The sequence below is a fragment of the Pristiophorus japonicus genome, chromosome 13, assembly GCF_044704955.1.
Source record: "Pristiophorus japonicus isolate sPriJap1 chromosome 13, sPriJap1.hap1, whole genome shotgun sequence".
Classification (NCBI taxonomy): Eukaryota; Metazoa; Chordata; class Chondrichthyes; family Pristiophoridae; genus Pristiophorus; species Pristiophorus japonicus.
The window spans coordinates 159,371,405-159,391,692 of NC_091989.1; the positions used below are offsets into that span (position 1 = coordinate 159,371,405).

Sequence of the window (20,288 nt, forward strand, 5' to 3'; positions counted from 1 at the left end):
CCAGTTATGACCTCCATCGACAGGACAGGCTGTCCATTTGACCAGCTGATGAGCGGGAAACAGAGCTAAAAAATGTGGTTGAGGTCCTGCTGTTAAGTTCGGCAGGACTTCTGCGTCCCTAGCCTTGCTGTTTCAGCTTCTTCAGCTGTTTTCGGCCTCCCCGCTTCCCTGTAAATATCGGGGCTGATGTGTCATCTCTAATTACGAACAGAACTGTTATACCTCTTCCTGTGCTGCTTTGTGTTTCTCACAAAGGACAGTCAGGTCTACTTCTAGCTTTTTCTTCTCCAAAGTACTGTTGGAGAGCTGCACCATACGTTGGATTGATTCTTCTGTTATAGCATCAAGCTCTTTCTTCACTTTCTCCAGATTATCTTCTTTGCGTAACAGCTGCATACACAAATATTTTATTACAAGATGTAATTCATACAACAAGCCGTAACACTCATATTCTAATTAGCACGTAAAACAAATTAAACATCGTTACTTTTGTTAAAATGCAACACTCTAATATGGGTATATTTTATGTCTTGATCTGACACTGACATCTCGAACCTGTTCTCAGTTATTTGTGGATGGCTGGGGCTGGGAAAAGTGTCCACAGTTAAAGAACGGAAGGAGTCTGGCTCACTTGTTTCTGGATTCAGACAAACACTAACTAAATATTCAAGCAGCATCAGTAAGACGGATCTGTTTTGCTATTGAATGTTTTAAAGTTTAATTTGTTTTATAAAAACAATGGGGTGTTGCTCAAAAATTGTAATCTGGAAAGAGTAATATTTAAGAAAATCTAAATTATATATTTAATTAACATATTTCAAGTATACAGATTATTATGCGGGCCTCTGCGATGTGACTCATTTCCAAGTGTTCTCCCAGTACCCTATTTAAAGGGTATTGCCACCCCTGTAAGATTGGAGGAAGGTTTACTGAGGCATCATCATCTATATAATGCTATTAGAATTTTTTTCTTCTGTTGGTAAACATTTGATCTGACAGATTCATTATTGTTATGAAAGCTTTATTGTTGTTTATATGCAACATCATTAACTTGCAGCTCTTTTCCTCCCCAAAAGAATGACACCCTCTAAGTATGATACATTATGCCCTTTTCAAGTTTCGGCAAAAACAAAATGACTGCTAAATTAGCTTTTCATAAATAATCATGCTATCAATACAATAACGCCTAATTAACTTTTCTGTTGTCTTTATCTGAAGCTGAATTAGCAATGGAATAGTTGATATTTGAAGCAGCTGAAATTCAAACATGCAATATTTCCATAAAGATTAGCCAACTATTTATCGGAAGAAAGAAAAGCAGTTTTATCATCGCTGAATATCACAATCATAACACAAACTAACAGTTAAGGTACTTAGAGGACATAAAGGCCCTGATTTTAATTTAACCCACCTGATGGTGGAATGTATTTGCTTCATGGGTTCTTTGCTTAAGAATTCATAGCAACACATTGCTTGTAATAACTAGTTGGTTTATTAACAAAGGTTTAACAATCACACTACACATTATCAGTTCATCCACTCGACTCACAATTGCATACCTCATCATGGATGACCTAGACTCAACTGACTGGGGTTTTATTGAGTCTTGTGAACATCACATGACCACGCACAATACAACAGCTCTACAACTATTTTTGTAAAACAATAATCAAGAGCCCCCTTATTAAAGGTGCACTAAAACCGACAAATTAACCAATAAAACTTTTTAAACAATAATCGGTCAAATTAAAATTTGGTTGCTGGGGATGCTGATGCACTCCAGTCACTCCGGCGCCCACCTCTCGCGGAAGGCCGCGAGCATACCGGTGGACACCGCGTGCTCCATCTCCAGGGACACCCTGGTTCGGATGTAACTGCGGAAGAGAGGCAGGCAGTTGGGCTGAACGACCCCCTCGACCGCCCGCTGCCTGGACCGGTTGATGGCCCCCTTGGCCATGCCCAGGAGCAGTCCTACGAGGAGGCCTTCTGACCTGCCCCCTCCCCTCCGCACAGGGTGCCCAAAGATCAGGAGCGTGGGACTGAAGTGCAACCAGAATTTGAGGAGCAGCCCCTTCAAATAATGGAAGAGGAGCTGCAACCTCACACATACAACATACACATGGAACACGGACTCCTCCAGACCGCAGAAATTGCAGGCGGCCTGGGAGCAACAGCTCTACAACTATTTTTGTTGTAAAACAATAAATCAAGTACCCCCTGATTAAAGGGGGGGACACACCAAACATTTTGAGACAAGTGCCCCCTTGTTTTTTGTTTTTTTTCCCCAAGGGCACTGAAAAACTAATTATACAAGTGCCCCCTGGCTAAAAAGGGGGGGGGGGGGTAATAAAACCAGCAAATTAGGCAAATTAAACTTTAGACATTAAAATCAAATTAAAATTTGTTTGCCGGGGGTGATGATGCACTCCAGTCCCTCCGGCGCCCACCTCTCGCAGAAGGCCGCGAGCGTACTGATGGACACCACGTGCTCCATCTCCAGGGACACCCTGGCTCGGATGTAACCACGGAAGAGAGGCAGGCAGTTGGGCTGAACGACCCCCTCGACCGCCCGCTGCCTGGACCGGTTGATGGCCCCCTTGGCCATGCCCAGGACCAGTCCTACGAGGAGGCCCTCTGACCTACCCGCTCCCCTCTGCACAGGGTGCCCAAAGATCAAGAGTGTGGGACTGAAGTGCAACCAGAATTTGAGGAGCAGCCCCTTCAAATATTGGTCACCAGCTCTACAACTCTTTTAGAGGAGACAAATAAACATTCGGTCAAGTGACCCCCGATCTGGGGGACACTCCAAACATTTCGCAAGGCACTTTTTTTGGTTTTTTAAATATTTTTGTAGATTTATTTTGTGGTTTTTTTTGGCTCTAAAACCATAATTTACAAGTGCCCCCTATAAAAGGGGAGGGGGACACTAAAACCCGGCAATTAAAACAAATTAAACTTTAAAACATAAAATCAAATTAAAATTTGGTTGCCGGGGGTGATGATGCACTCCAGTCCCTCCGGCGCCCACCTCTCGCGGAAGGCCGCGAGCGTACCGGTGGACACCGCGTGCTCCATCTCTAAGGACACCCTGGCCCGGATGTAGGCACGGAAGAGAGGCAGGCAGTCAGGCTGAACGACCCCCTCGACCGCCCGCTGCCTGGACCGGCTGCTGGCACCCTTGGCCGTGCCCAGGAGCAGTCCTACGAGGAGGCCCTCCGCACAGAGTGCCCAAAGATCAGGAGTGTGGGACTGAAGTGCAGCCAGAAATTGAGGAGCAGCCCCTTCAAATATTGGTCACCAGCTCTACAAACCTTTTGAGCATACTCACAGGTGCATACATTACAGATGTGAACAGGGCAGATTCAGGTTGGCCATCCATTTTACACCCTGCCTGATTTTACACTTCATTGAGAACAAAGTTAAAATATTTTATGAACATTATCCAAATCCAAAAGATATGTTACATCTTGAAACATGCTCTCACCTATGTTATCTCATACAATATGCACAGTTGGAGTTTGTTGAGTACAGCTTATTCAATTTCAGTTACATTTTTCATGTTGATTATCATGCCTGGCTGCCAGGCACAGGACAGATAGCAAGCTCCTACGATCATAGGTTTTACAATGAAGTTGTATTGTACTGTGCGACTTAAACTGTATTTTATTCAACTACATGTCACAGGGCAGATGCATATCCAATATATATCATACAAAATTAGAGAAAATATAATCCAGGATTTTGTATTGCATGTTTGACAGTAGCTACTTGGTTTTCGTATTTTTTGCTAGCGAACATGTTGGGCTGGAATTTCACAGGGAAGGCGGGTAGGGAACGAAGCGGGGGGCTCCGATGCGGGCGGGAGAACGGGTTTCCCGCAGGCCCTGCTGACTTTAATGGCAGGACTTGATTTGCATCTGAAGCTTCTGTTTCCCACCTACAGGCAGCCAGATCGAGAGGCTGGCTGGCTGGCTGCGGGTGGGTAGGCCTGCGGCACTAGGCCGCACAGAGGAGGGAGGGGGGACCGGTGCCTACCTCCGGAGGATGGGGGTGGCGAGGGAAGAGAGGAGAAGATTGGGGATGTTGTGGCACCGGAGGTGGGGAGAGGGTGAGGGGGAAAAGAAAGGATCGGGGATGTCATGGGACGGGAGGAAGAAGATCGGAGACGTTGTGACACCTCATGGGAGGGGGGGGGATGAGAAGGCGATTGGAGGCTTTGCTGGTGGGGGCGCGGGGGAAGCATTTCCAATCACGGGGGGTAGGCTAAGCAGGGACCGTGGATCCAGGCAACTTACCTCCTGGATGCAACAGTCTCCACCTTGCTGTAACTGTCAGGTTTTATGAAGTGTATAAAAACCTATCCAGCTACAGTTAAATACATAATGGAGGTTACAGAAGATGCTTCCGGCCTCACTGTAATATTTAAATTGACGTTCCGTCTCCTAGGAGAGTATTGGCTGCTGACCTGTCCCGCCTCCGTTAAAACTAGAAGTGGGCGGGTTGGAGGCTAGTTCAGGTCGGGAATCTGATCTTTAACAATTTAACTACCCCCAAGTTCCAAACCCACCTTTTTTTTAGGTTAAAACTCCACCCCCCCGCCCCATTGTCTTTACTGTTTTTTAAAGGAATTTACCTCCATGAGGGACTGCTTAGAGTATCCTTAATTTTCTGTCCATTGACTATGACTAGACACAAAAATCTAGCCCACATATCCTCTTCTTCAGATACAGGTGAGTATAACTCTCCCCGCTGACTGTAAGGACCATGTTTGAAATAAGCTTGCGGAATCTCAACAAAATTCACAGAGATCATGGGTTCACATCACACGATTAATCCATAGTTCAGCATTAACTGTTAATCTTATTGATACATCTATAGTTTGTGTAAGAAATAGAGAAAATAATATACTAAGGTGCTCTTCTAAATAACATTGTTGGGGCAGAATAGATGAAGTGTTACTCTGCTGTGGGCCCATTCTGTAAGCTTAATGCTAACACTGGGTTCCAAGATTGGAAAAACATTCCATTCCTTAGCACTGACCACCCTCAATTTAATAACTTGATGAGCATGAAATACAACAAATAACAGCATACACTCACTTCAGAATAACAGCTGCTATACTGATGTTGCAAGTCCTCTCTGCTGTTTTGCAACGTAGAAAGTTTCTCCTCTCTGCTTAAAATCTGCAGAACATTCATTAAAATAGTTTAATTCAACGGTAAAGGGGATTATCTCAACCTAACTTACAGTTAACCAGGGCTGACAAATAACATTACCATCCACATATTTTTTAATAGGCCAGACCGGGTAAGGTGGGTAATATTTAAGTTGACGTTCCGCCTCCTGAGAGCAGGTTGGCTGCTCACCCCGTCCTGCCTCCATTAAAACCGGAAGTGGGCTGGGGACAGAGCTGGGAGAACACAAATGGAGTGAAGGAATTTTGTGAGCACAGGAAGTCGGTGGAGAGGGGGAAGGTGGTTGAGATGTCTGACTGAAAATGAGGAGATGAGGAGTGGAGCCACAGAACACAAGGTCTCTAAGTTAATAGCGGCCGCAGATAAGGGCCCAAGAGCCCGGAGGGAGCGCGAGTGTCAGGGAGCGAGGTAATTGACGTCAGCACAGGGAAAAGAGCTGATTGGTGAGTAGTTGATTGTTTTTTTAAGTCTTAAGTTTATTTCTGTTAAGTTACTTAATAGTCTATTAAGTAGAGGCATGGCAGGGCACCTTGGTCCCGTGGAATGCATATCTTATGCCATGTGGGAACTCCAGTACGCTTCCCTTGTCCTGGACAACCACACATGCAGGAAGTGTCGTCACTTGGGGGAGCTGGAGCTTCAGGTTTCGGAGGTTGAGCAGCTGAGAGCTACATGGATAGCACGTTTCAGGAGGTGGTCACCCCACAACGTTAGAGTGTGCAGGCAGAGAGGGAATGGGTGACCGTTAGACAGACTAAGCAGGTAGTGCAGGAGTCCCCTGAGTGCATCTCGCTCTCCAACTAGTAATACTGGTGAGGGCGATGGTTCCTCTGGGGAGTACAGTCAGAGCCAAGTCCATGGCACCATGGGTGGCTCAGCTGTACGAGTGGGGGGTGGGGGGCGGGCAGGAGGAGGAAGATCGGGAAAGCTATAGTGATAAGGGATTCGATGGTTAGGGCAACACACAGGAAAATATGCAGCCGCAGATGTGACTCCAGGATGGTATGTTGCCTCTCTGGTGCCAGGGTCAAGGATGTCATTGAGCGGCTGAAGAACATTCTGAGGGGGGAGAGTGAACAGTCAGAGGTCGTGGTCCATATTGGTATCAATGACATAGGTAGAAAGAGGAATGAGGTCTGCAGGCAGATTTTAGGCAGCTAGGAAAGAGATTTAAAAGCAGGACCTCAGAGGTAGTAATCTCTGGATTACTCCTGGTGCCATGAGCTGCTGAGTTTAGAAATAGGAGGATAGAGTAGGGCTGGTGAGATGGTGCAGCAGGGAGGGCTTTCGATTCCTGGGTCATTGGGACTGGCTCTGAGGGAGGTGGGACCCGTATAGGCCGGACAGGTTGCACCTCAACAGAGCTGGGACCAATGTCCTCGCGGCGGGGTTTGCTAGTGCTGTTGGAGAGGGTGTAACCTAATTTGGCAGGGGGATGGGCACCAGGATGTAGTATTAGAAAGGAGAAACAAGGTACACAAAGGATTTATGAGAGATAGATAGCACTAGAATAAGAAATAGTATGGGATTAGGTGGGGTCAGACTAAGAGAGAATACAAAGTGGTCTAGGTTTACAGTGCATGTGTGTGAATGCACGAAGTGTGGTAAATAAGATCGGTGAGCTACAGGTGCAAATAGGCACATATGATGTTGTGGGATGGGGTGTGACTAGTGGGGCACCACAGGGATCAGTACGTAGGCCCCAGCTATTCACAATATATATATATAAATGATTTGGATGAGGGAACCAAATGTAATATTTCCAAGTTTGCTGATGACACAAAACTAGGTGGGATTGTGAGTTGTGAGGAGGATGCAAAGACTCTGCAAAGCGATTTAGATAGGTTGAGTGAGTGGGCAAACACATGGCAGATGCAGTATAGCATGGATAAATGTGAAGTTATCCACTTTGATTTGAAAAACAGAAGGACAAAGTATTATTTAAATGGTGATAGCTTGGGAAGTGTCGATGTACAGAAGGACCTGGGTGTCCTTGTACACCAGTCATTGAAAGCAAACATGCAGGTGCAGCAAGCAGTTAGGAAAGCAAATGGTATGTTGGCCTTCATTGCAAGAGGATTTGAGTACAGGAGCAAGGATGTCTTACTACAGTTATATAGGGCCTTGGTGAGACTGCACCTGGAGTATTGTGTGCAGTTTTGGTCTCCTTACCTAAGAAAGGATATACTTGCCACAGTGGGAGTGCAGCGAAGGTGCACCAGACTGATTCCTGGGATGGCAGGACTGTCGTATAAGGAGGGATTGGGTCGACTAGGTCTGTATTCACTAGAGTTTAGAAGAATGAGAGGGGAATCTCATTGAAACGTTTATAAAATTCTGACTGGGTTGGATAGACTGGATGCGGGGAGGATGTTTCCCCCGGCTGGGAAGTCTAGAATAAGGGGTCACAGTCTCAGGATACGAGTTAGGAAATTTAGGACCGAGATGAGGAGAAATTTTTTCACGCAGAAGGTGTTGAACCTGTGGAATTCTCTACCACAGAAGGCTGTGGAGGTCAAGTCACTGAATATATTTAAGAGGGAGATGGATAGATTTCTAGAAACAAAAGACATCAAGGGGTATGCGGAAAAAGCGGGAATATGATGTTGAGATAGAGGATCAGCCATGATCATATTGAATAGCGGCGCAGGCTCAAAGGGCTGAATGGCCTACTACTGCTCCTATTTTCGATGTTTCTATGTTGTGGTGATAACGGAGACCTGACTCAAAAAAGGGCAGAATTGGGTACTAAATATTCCCGGGTATAAGGTGTTCAGGAAAGATAGGAAAGGAAATAAAGGAGGTGGGGTGGCAGTACTGATTAAGGAAAATATCACAGTTCTGGAGAGAGAGGATGTTCTGGAGGGGTCAAGAACAGGATCTATATGGTTAGAGTTGAGAAACAATAGAGGTGCCATTACACTACTAGGGCTGTATACTATAGGCCACCAACTAGTGGAAAAGCTATAGAGGAGCAAATTTGCAGGGAAATTACAGAGGTGCAAGAACTATAGAGTAGTGATAATGGGGGTCTTCAACTATCCTAATATAGACTGGGATAGTAATAGTGTAAAGGGCAGAGAGGGGGAAGAATTTCTGAAGTGTGTTCAGGAGAACTTTCTTGATCAGTATGTTTCCAACCCAACGAGGAAGGAGGCATTGCTGGATCTGGTTCTGGGGAATGAGTTGGGTCAAGTAGAGGAAGTGTCAGTACGGGAACAGTAATCACACTATCATAAGGTTTAGACTAGCTATGGAAAAGGGCAGGGAGCAATCTAGAGTCAAAATACTTAATTGGACGAAGACCAATTTCAGTGGGTTGAGAACGGATCTGGTCTGGGTAAATTGGAATCAAGATTGGTGCAAAACTGTAATCGAACAATGAGCTGCCTTTCAAGAGGAGACGTTTTAAGTACAGTTGAGGTACATTCCCACTAAGGGGAAAGGTAGAGCAACTAAAGACAGAGCTCCCTGTATGACGAAAGAGATAGAGAGTAAGATGAGGCAGAAAAAGGGGCACATGACAGATGTCAGATGGGCAGCTAACTTAAAAGGGAATCCAAAAGTTTTCTATAGGTATATAAATAGCAAACGGATAGTAAGAGGAGGGGTGGGGCTGGTTAGGGACCAAAATGGAGAACTATGCATGGAGCCAGAGGGCATGGCTGAGGTACTAAATGAGCACATTTCATCTATCTTTACCAAGGAGGAAGATGCTGTCAAAGTCATTGTGAAAGAGGAGGTATTTTTTTTTGTATTTATTCATTCACGGGATGTGGGCGTCGGTGGCAAGGCCAGCATTTACTGTCAATCCCTAATTGCCCTTGAGAAGGTGGTGGTGAGCCATCATTTCAGAGGGTAGTTAAGAGTCAACCACATTGCTCTGGTGTCACATATAGGCCAGACCAGGTTAGATACAAAGTAATGCTCTCACGATCATCATCATAGACAGTCCCTCGAAACGAGGATGACTTGCTTCCACGCCAAAAAAAAAGGACGAGGCCACAGGTTTTTCGAATGAAGAACCCGAACTACATCCTCAAGGGTGGAAGATGCCTGTGCGTGGATTTTTTTTAACGTGTGGTGACTGTTGCACACCAGCCACCACACGGGCTTGACAGAGCTAGGTCTTGGTCCAGTGGCAAGGATCACCCAAGACAACTGGAGACCTGCTCTGCTGCACGGACCTAGTGCGCACACATATCGCAGTGTGGGCTGGCCCGTGATGCCCCTGGGCCCCTGGCCCCGAACTCACGCCTCCCTTGGGCCCCGATCACATCCCATCAAACACTATCAGGATAGGTATACCATGGACGGTAGAGAACCAGATGGGTTTTTAACATCAATTGGTGAGATACTAAATGGGATAAAAATTGATAAGGAGGAAGCACTAGAAAAGCTGGCTGTACTTAAAGTAGATAAATCACCAGGACCGGATGGGATGCATCTTATGAGGCTGAGGGAAGTAAAGGTGGAAATTGCGGAGGTACCGGCCATAATCTTCCAATCCTCCTTGGATACGGGGTGGTGCCAGAGGACTGGAGAAATGAAAATGTTACACCCTTGTTCAAAAAACTACAGGGCACACAGTTTAACTTCGGTAGTGGGGAAGCTTTTAGAAACGATAATCTGGGACAAAATTAACAGTCACTTGGACAAGTGTGGATTAATTAAGGAAATCCAGCATGGATTTGTTAAAGGCAAATTGTATTTAATCAAAAGCAAAATACTGTGGATGCTTGAATCTGAAATAAAAACAGAGAATGCTGGAATTCTCAGCGGGTCAGGCAGCATCTGTGGAGAGAAAAACAGAGTTAATGTTTCCCGACGACCCTTCGTCAGAACTGCCGAGTGTTAAACGAACACATTCTTAAACACTGAAAGGGGGAAGGGAAGAAAGAAAGGAAAGGTCTGTGATAGGGTGGAAGGCAGGAGAGATTAGAGAGACAAAAGGGATGATGGGTCGAATTGAAATGGTAATGACAGAGGTTAGAAAAAGGTTCATCTGGATAGGGTGTGAATGGCATAGTGATGACCAGCTGCCATAATAGACAAAGAGAAAAAAAATAAAGAAAAAAAAGATAAGATGGGTGGGGAGAGGGTGGAAAGGGAACCAAAGATGGCCAGAGGTTATGCTCTGAAATTGTTGAACTCGATGTTGAGTCCAGAAGGCTGTAAAGTGCCTAAATGAAAGATGAGGTGCTGTTCCTCGAGCTTGTGTTGAGCTTCATTGGAACAGTGGAGGAGTCCGAGGACGGAGAGGTCAGAGTGGGAGTGGAGTGGAGAATTAAAGTGACAGGCGACTGGAAGCTCAGGGTCACACTTACGGACTGAACTTGACTGAGTTTTTTGATGAGGTAACAGACGCTTGAGGAGGGCAATGCAGTTGATGTGGTGTACATGGACTTCCGAAAGGCGTTTAATAAAGTGCAACATAATAGGCTTGCCAGCAAAGTTGAAGCCCATGGAATAAAATGGACAGTGGCAGCATGGATACAAAACTTTCTAAGTAACAGGAAGCAGACAGTAGTGGTGAACGGTTGTTTTTTGGACTGGAGGAAGTATACATGTGGTATTCCCCAGGGGTCGGTTCTAGGACCACTGCTTTTCTTGATATATATATTAATGATTTGGATGTGGGTGTGCAGGGCACAATTTCAAAATTTGCAGATGAAACAAAACTTGGAAGTATTGTATACAGTGAGGAGGATTGAGATAGACTTCAAGAGGAAATAGACAGGCTGGTGGAATGGGCAGATATGTGGCAGATGAAATTTAACGCAGTGCTATTGTAAAGGTCTCCTACGATGGAGCGGTGCACAAGCTACCACCCTGGGTGGTACCGGGCGATGGTCCCATGCTGCTCGGCAGGAGCTGGCTGGGAAAGATACGCTGGAATTGGGACGACATCCGAGTGCTATTGCCTGCTGACGACACTTCGTGTGCCCAGGTCTTAAACAAATTTCCTTCGCTGTTCGATCCAGGCATCGGGAAATTCCAAGGAGCTAAAGTGCAGATCAACCTAATTCCGGGAGCCCGATCCATCCATCACAAGGCGAGAGCAGTACCATACATGATGAGAGAAAGGGTAGAAATCGAGCTCGACCGGCTACAAAGAGAGGGCATCATCTCACCGATCGAGTTCAGCAAGTGGGCCAGTCCTATTGTCCCAGTCCTCAAGGGAGATGGCACAGTGAGAAACTGTGGCGATTACAAAGTAACTATCAATCGTTTCTCCCTGCAGGACCAATACCCACTTCCAAAAGCCGACGACCTCTTTGCAACGCTGGCGGGAGGAAAGACGTTCACGAAGCTGGATCTGACCTCAGCCTACATGACGCAGGAACTGAAGGAATCATCGAAGGCCCTCACCTGCATCAACACGCACAAAGGTCTTTTCGTTTATAACAGATGCCCGTTTGGAATCCGATCAGCGGCAGTGATATTCCAGAGAAACATGGAAAGTTTACTGAAGTCGGTCCTGCACACGGTGATCTTCCAGAACGACATCTTGGTCACAGGTCAGAACAGTCGAGCATCTGCAGAACCTGGAGGAGATTCTTAGTCGGCTCAACCGCGAGGGGCTCAGGTTAAAATGCTCGAAGTGCGTTTTGCTGGCACCTGAGGTGGAGTTCTTGGGAAGGAGGATTGCGGCGGACGTCATCAGGCCCACCAACGCGAAGACGGAGGCAATCGAGAACGCACCGAGACCACAGAACGTGACGGAGCTGCGGTTGTTTCTGGGACTCTTGAACTACTTTGGTAACTTCTTACCAGGTCTCAGCACCCTGCTAGAACCACTACATGTCTTACTACGAAAAGGGGGCAAATGGGTTTGGGGCAAAAGCCAAGAAAATGCCTTTGTAAAAGCAAGAAAATTATTATGCTCAAACAAATTGCTTGTATTGTATGATCCATGTAAGCGTTTGGTACTAGCATGTGATGCGTCGTCATATGGCGTCGGGTATGTATTGCAACAAGCTAATGATTTCGGGAAATTGCAAGCGGTTGCTTATGCATCCAGGAGTCTGTCTAAGGCCGAGAGAGCCTACAGCATGATTGAAAAAGAAGTGTTAGTGTGTGTCTATGGGGTAAAGAAAATGCATTAATACCTGTTTGGACTAAAATTCAAATTGGAAACTGACCATAAGCCACTTATATCCCTGTTTTCCGAGAGCAAAGGGATAAATACCAACGCATCGGCCCGCATCCAGAGATGGGCGCTCACGTTGTCCGCATACAACTACGCCATCCACCACAGGCCAGGCACAGAAAACTACGCCGATGCTCTCAGTAGGCTGTTATTGCCCACCACGGAGTAGGAAATGGAGCAACCCGCAAATCTATCCATGGTTATGGAAGCATTTGAGAGTGAACAATCACCCGTCACTGCCCGGCAGATCAAAACCTGGACAAGCAAAGACCCCTTATTATCTCTAATCAAAAGCTGCATGTTTCACGGGAGTTGGTCCAGTTTCCCAGTGGGAATGCGGGAAGAGATAAAGCCGTTCCAGCGGCGCAAAGATGAAATGTCTATACAGGCAGACTGCCTTCTGTGGGGCAATTGAGTAGTGATCCCCAAGAAGGGCAGAGACACCTTCATCAATGACCTTCACAGTACCCACCCAGGCATCGTAATGATGAAAGCGATAGCCAGATCCCACGTGTGGTCGCCCGGCATCGATACGGACTTAGAGTTCTGCGCTCACAGATGTTATACATGTTCGCAGTGAAGCAATGTACCCAGGGAGGCGCCGCTAAATTTATGGTCTTTGTCATGTATTTTACATTATTATATATAACTGTATCCCAACATGCTATACATGACTATAATAAGATATGACCTGTAACCACCAGCATACCTTACCACCAGGGGTGCACTTGCAAGAGACAGGTATATAAGGACAGGTCTCAGGCAAGTGCAGCATTCCAGAGCTGTGAAATAAAGGTGCAGAGTGACCTTGACTTCACTACATGCTTCGTGTGAATCTGTACTGAGGGGACAGGACTTTACAGTGAGGGGACTGGACTTTACAGTCTTGGCCCTCCAAACCGTGGTCTAGGGTACACGTTGACTATGCAGGCGCGTTCTTGGGTAAAATGTTCCTTGTAGTTGTAGACGCGTACTGCAACTGGATTGAATGTGAGATAATGTCGGATAGCATGTCCACTGCCACCACTGAAAGCCTGCGGGCCATGTTTGCCACACATGGCTTACCAGATGTTCTGGTGAGCGACAACGGGCCATATTTTACCAGTGCTGAGTTCAAAGAATTTATGACCCGTAACGGGATCAAACATGTCACATCTGCCCCGTTTAAACCAGCATCCAATGGTCAGGCAGAGAGAGCTGTGCAAACCATCAAGCAAGGCTTGAAGAGGGTAACTGAAGGCTCACTGCAGACTCGGCTATCCCGAGTCCTGCTTTGCTACCGCATGAGACCACACTCACTCACTGGGATCCCATCTGCTGAACTGCTCATGAAAAGAGAACTTAAGACAAGGCTCTCATTAGTTCACCCTGATCTACATGAACAGGTAGAGAGCAGGCGGCTTCAACAAAGTGCATACCATGATAGCGCAAATGTGTCACGCGAGATTGAAGTCAATGATCCCGTATTTGTGTTAAATTATGGACAAGGTCCCAAGTGGCTTCCCGGCACTGTCGTGGCCAAAGAGGGGAGCAGGGTGTTTCGGGTCAAACTTTCAAATGGATTCATTCACCGGAAACACTTGGACCAAATCAAACTCAGATTCATGGACTACCCTGAGCAACCCACCTTGGACCCTACCTTTTTTGATCCCCCAACACACACACCAGTGGCAACCGACACCACGGTTGACCACGAAGCAGAACCCATCATCCACAGCAGCCCTGCAGGGCCCCACACCAGGCAGCCTAGCAAGGCCAGCTGCACAGCAGCCCAGCGAGGGCCCAACAAATGACTCAACAACACCAGCCTTCACACCGAGACGATCAACCAGGGCAAGAAGGGCCCCAGATTGACTTACATTGTAAATAGTTACATTATTGACTTTCGGGGGGGAATGTTGTTATATATGTGGACTTGTATTTACTCTGTACAGCCACCAGAGAGCTCATTCCCCAGAGTCCCAAGGGATCTCATAATTCCTTGGGAGCACAGGTATTTAAGAGTGCTTCACAGGTTGGAGAGGCACTCTGGAGACCTGCAATAAAAGACTAAGGTTACACTTTACTTTGAACTCACAATGTTCAGTCTGACTCTTTCTCCATACACTACAACCTCCTTATTCCTTTTACCAAAATGCACCACCTCAATTATCTATATTGAATTTCATTTGTCATTTACATGCCCATTCTGCAATTTTGTTTACGGTAGAATTAATTAAAAGCTTTTAGTTCGTCATGTACTAACTCTATTTAATAAAATATTACTTGTCAGAAATGAGTGGGATATAAAAGAACAGCAAAAGAATGCATTAACACTTCAGAAGTGTCACTCAGTTACATGGTTATGCATCGACAAACAATCCAAGGTGAGCTGAAAGAGGCATATCTATTCATGCAATTTGTATTAATTTTTAAGTTTTTAACGTATTAGCCCATCCCTCATGTCACTATAGCAATGGCTGCACAAGCAGCAGGAACAGCGGCTTTACTATGGCGCTGATGTGCTGTACGTCTACATAAGTAATTAGAATATTAATCACAATGCAACCAGACAACCAACAAATATAAAGTGCTGTAGTTCTTTAGTTCACAGTATTAAAAAGAATTGAACAAAAATTGGTATCCGTATTTCCAACTTCAATCACTTCCATTAATAAACGTCATCTTGAACCAGCACCCCCCCGCATTAACACGTCAAAAATGCAGCACTTATTCACAAGTGCAGAAAAACACATACACAATTTGCATCACCAAATTAAAAACAAAGGCAGGAAAAGCTATGATTTAACAGAAATAAACATTCATTTTTCTTCCTGGACAGGAGAACCAAGCAGACTGACTTAGGAATGTTTACTAATATGTTGATGTAAATATGTTAATTTATGAATTTCGCTTCTAACATTCTCCACAATATTAATCCCTGCTCTTATCATGAAAAGTGTTGATTTATTTTAGGTACTTCCTAATTAAATAGCGGGAAACAAACTTCATTGTACTCTATTTTCAATCTCCTATTTCAAACCTTTACACCAAATCAAAATTGTACATCAGTTTAATCAAAGTATTTTCTGTGTCTTTCTCAATAAACAAATAGTAGTTTCTTTTAAAGTAGCTTTCTGCAACTTTTATACATCATTACACAACTCATGTTTCTATTAACACTCCATTAAAGGTTTAAGATGAAATCTATATTTACATTATTCCTGGGACTTGTATTACGGCTATAGAACGACAAAGTAAAAAGTTTGTGTTTTTCCCCTTTTTTGGGTTCTTTTCCTAAACGTCTTAATTAGATTTTTTTTTTAAGTCAATCAAATTAAATGCAACTCCAACAAATCCTCCCCGTTCTCCCCCTCCTCACCAGCATGGTCGCATGTTTGTGTAAAGCTGCTCACTTCAGTCAATTGTTCAAAATCAAATATTTGAGAAATTTCAATTTTTAAATGTTTTAAGCATTTCAGGACCTCTTTGGAAGCATTTGGACTTCAATACCTGACTGAAACTTGTTTGGAGGAAGGGAAAATTAATTTTTGTTTCTGTTTCTTCCAAAATCATATTCAAAACTTTGGGGGTCGGGGGTGCTGTTTTTAAACAGTCATTTTTTGAGAAAAGTTCATTAAAAATCTTTAAATTCTTTCAAGACTCGTTGCAGTTTTGATGCTCTTCAATGCTGTCGTTAAATATACAACAAAAAATAAAATAAACTCTAATTTGAAACAGAGCTCAGATAAGAAAGTGAATAAAATAGTTAAACTTTCTAAGAAAGCAGTGATGTTATTTATCCCAAGCTTTGGCGATGAGCTGGGATCAGTTTTGGAGAAGCTGTTTTCTCTCTTTCTGCTGCCGTTCCCTCCGTCTCTCACAGACTTTGAGGTACAAACAGAGGCACAAACGTTTTGCCCTCTCTCATAACATGATTTAAATAACCCTGAGAAACGCTTTCAAAAAAGGGGACATCACCTGGAAAAATATAACTGGAACTTACATTCAACATTACTTTCACATATTTTTTGTGGCTTTAAACAATTTTCTGAATTAAAAAAAAAATTCTAATTTTTGTTTCATCAGGGGCCTAAAACCGGTTTGCTTTAGCCTCCTTCCAGCGGCCAATGTGCTACACCTCCACCTGTATTGTTCCAAAATGCATCCGGTGCTCAGTCCCCGGGAATGGACTACACACGCCTGGACCCACACCCCTGTCTCTCTCCCTCCATCCCCCTCTCTCTCTCCCTCCGTCCCCTCTCTCTCTCCCTCCCTTAGTCTCTCTCTCTCTCTTTCTCTCCCCTCTCCGATTTCCTCTCTCTTTCCATTCGATCCTCGACCTCCCCCCTCCCCACCGGCCACCAACAGATTCCCTGATCTCTGCACGGAGCGGATGAAAGTGTGGCCCAACTGGGTGCTGTGCATGCACAGCTCCAGTATACCACGAGCCAGCACGAAAGACTGAAAGGCAAATAATCAGATCAAGGAGGATTCTCCCGCTGAAAGGTCAAAGTTCCCTCCCGGCGTTACACAGCAACCCATTAACCATCGGAACACACACTTCAACAGTTGCAATTGGGTCAGCTTTGAGGTTGCAAGACTCAGAAACGATTGTGTCTAAATTCCCGGGGCCATTGTGTATTTGGGCTCCTCCCCCATTCCAGCTACTGTTCAGTTCTCTGCGCGGCATTTCAATTCAACTGCCCAGGAGCTCGGGGATCAGTGCACGCGCCCGCACATGTGCGCCTTAGAGGGAACAGTGTTGACACACCAATGCAGTAAAGACACTACACTGCCGGGGGTGCCGTCTTTCGACTAAGATGTTAAACCAAGGCCAATCTGCCCACTCAGGTGGATGTAAAAGATCTTCTGATATTATTTTGAAGAAGAGAAAGGGAGTTCTCCATGGTGTCCTGGTCAATATTTAGCCCTCAACTAACATCACTACAACAGATTATCTGGTCATTTTCTCATTGCTCTGTGTGGGACCTTGCTATGTGCAAATTGGTTGCCATGTTTCCTACATTACAATAGTGACTGCACTTCAAAAGTACTTAATTGGCTGTAAAGCATTTTGGGACATCCTAAGGTCATGAGGAGCGCTATATAAATGCAAGTCTTTCTAACCTGGCACCACTCTGCCCCTCCTTGCTCTCTCTCGCCTTCCCTCTCCACTCCTCTCTCCATCTTCCCTGTCTTCCTCCATCACCTCTCCATTCCCCTCCTACCCCTGCCTGAGGCCCATCAGTCGGGGAGTGGCGGCAGTGTCGAGGAGGAGGTGCGGCGAAAGACGGAGGAGGCGGCCTATAAAAGGCCCATCAGTCGGGGAGTGGCGGCAGCGTCAAGGAGGAGGTGGCGCGGGATTCGGAGGAGCCGCCAGCTGGTGCAAGGAGAGAAGGCAAAAAAGAAGTAGAAAGAAATCGAAGGGTGACGTCACAGCCAAGGGGGTAAGTGATTGGCTGGTGATTGGTGAATAGTTTTTCTTTTTCTTTTCCTTTATCAGTAGGTAAGCTTTATCATTGTTGTTGCCAAATTAAGTTAATCTAGGGCTTAAGTCATGGCAGGAGAGCTTGGTCACGTGTCAATCTCCTCCTGTGCTACGTGGGAACTCAGGGACGCTTCCAGTGTCCCTGACGACCACATGTGCGGGATGTGTATCCTGCTGCAGCTCCTAACAGACCACATTGCGGCACTGGATTCACTCTGGAGCATCCGCGATGCTGAGGATGCTGTGAATAGCACGTTTAGTGAGTTGGTCATATCGCAGGTCAAGGTTACATAGACAGATAGGGAATAAGTGACCAACAGGAAGAGCAGTGCAAGGAAGGTAGTGCAGGGGTTCCCTGCGGTCATCTCCCTCCAAAATAGATACACTGTTTTGGGTACTGTGGGGGGGGGATGACTCATCAGGGGAGGGCAGCAGCAGCCAAGTTCATGGCACCGTGGGTGGCTCTGCTGCACAGGAGGGCAGGAAAAAGAGTATGAGAGCTATAGTGGTAGGGGATTCTATTGTAAGGGGAATAGATAGATGTCTCTGCGGCCGCAATCGAGACTCCAGGATGGTATGTTGCCTCCCTGGTGCAAGGGTCAAGGATGTCTCGGAGCGGCTGCAGAACATTTTGGAGGGGGAGGGTGAACAGCCAGTTGTCGTAGTGCATATAGATACCAACGATATAGGTAAAAAACGGGATGAGGTCCTACAAGACGAATTTAGGGACTAGGAGTTAAATTAAAAAGTAGGACCTCAAAGGTAGTAATCTCAGGATTGTTACCAGTGCCACGTGGTAGTCAGAGTAGGAATTGCAGGATAGCTCAGAAGAATACATGGCTTGAGGAGTGGTGCAGAAGGGAGGGATTCAAATTCCTGGGACACTGGAACCGGTTCTAGCGAGAGGTGGGACCAGTACAAATTGGACGGTCTGCACCTGGGCAGGACCGGGACCAATGTCCTAGGGGGAGTGTTTGCTCGTGCTGTTGGGGAGGGGTTAAAATAATATGGCAGGGGATGGGAACCTATGCAGGGAGACAGAGGGAAGTAGAATGGGGGCAGAAGCAACAGATAGAAAGAAGAAAAGTAAATGGATTGGAGGGTAGCTAATGTAACACCACTTTTTTAAGAAAGGAGGGAGAGAGAAAACGAGTAATTATAGACTGGTTAGCCTGACATCAGTAGTGGGGAAAATGTTGGAATCAATTATTAAAGATGAAATAGCAGCACATTTGGAAAGCAGTGACGGGATCGGTCCAAGTCAGCATGGATTTATGAAAGGGAAATCCTGCTTGACAAATCTTCTGGAATTTTTTAGGATGTAACTGGTAGAGTGGAAAGGGAGAACCAGTGGATGTGGTGTATTTCGACTTTTAAAAGGCTTTTGACAAGGTCCCACACAAGAGTTTGGTGTGCAAAATTAAAGCACATGGTATTGGAGGTAATGTACTGTCGTGGATAGAGAACTGGTTGGTAAACAGGAAGCAGAGAGTCGGGATAAACGGGTCCTTTTCAGAATAGCAGGCAGTGACTAGTGGGGCCACAGGGCTCAGTGCTGGGACCCCAGCTATTTACAATATACAGTAATGATTTGGATGAGGGAATTGAGTGTAATATCTCCAAGTTTGCAGATGACATTAAGCTAGTGGCGGTGTGAGCTGTGAGGAGGACGCTAAAAGGCTGCAGGGTGACTTGGACAGGTTAGGTGAGTGGGAAAATGCGTGGCAGATGCAGTATAATATGGATAAATGTGAGGTTATCCACTTTGGGAGCAAAAACACGAAGGCAGAATATTATCTGAATGGCGGCAGATTAGGAAAAGGGGAGGTGCAACGAGACCTGGGTGTCATGTACATCAGTCATTGAAAGTTGGCATGCAGGTACAGCAGGCGGTGAAGGCGGCAAATGGTATGTTGGCCTTCATAATTAGGGGATTTGAGTATAGGAGCAGGGAGGTCTTACTACAGTTGTACAGGGCCTTGGTGAGGCCTCACCTGGAATATTGTGTTCAGTTTTGGTCTCCTAATCTGAGGAAGGACGTTTTTGCTATTGAGGGAGTGCAGCAAAGGTTTACCAGACTGATTCCCGGGATGGCAGGACTGACATATGAGGAGAGACTGGATCGACTGGGCCTGTATTCACTGGAGTTTAGAAGGATGAGAGGGGTTCTCATAGAAACATATAAAATACTGACGGGACTGGACAGGTTAGATGCAGGAAGAATGTTCCCGATGTTGGGGAAGTCTAGAACCAGGGGACATAGTTTAAGGATAAGGGGTAAGCCACTTGGAGATATTACACTCAATTCCTTCATCTAAATCATTAATGTATATTGTAAATAGCTGGGGTCCCAGCACTGAGCCCTGCGGCACCCCACTAGTCACTGCCTGCCATTCTGAAAAGGACCCATTTATTCCGACTCTCTGCTTCCTGTCCGCCAACGAGTTCTCTATCCATGTCAGTACATTAC

At 45.6% G+C, this 20,288-nt stretch overlaps 1 protein-coding gene across 3 annotated transcripts in view; it reads right to left on the reverse strand.

Moving 5' to 3' along the window:
- The window catches only part of LOC139278942 (early endosome antigen 1), a 1,017,310-nt gene that overhangs the window by 286,524 nt on the left and 710,498 nt on the right, over positions 1–20,288 (reverse strand). For 2 of the 3 annotated variants that reach the window (XM_070898220.1, XM_070898219.1), the window contains exons 21-22: positions 5,100–5,183; positions 223–390 (exon numbers count right to left, since the gene is read on the reverse strand). In XM_070898220.1, coding sequence (XP_070754321.1) covers positions 223–390; positions 5,100–5,183 — 252 coding nt within the window. The remainder of the gene's footprint in view (positions 1–222; positions 391–5,099; positions 5,184–20,288) is intronic. The other variant, XM_070898221.1, reaches the window with a different exon arrangement.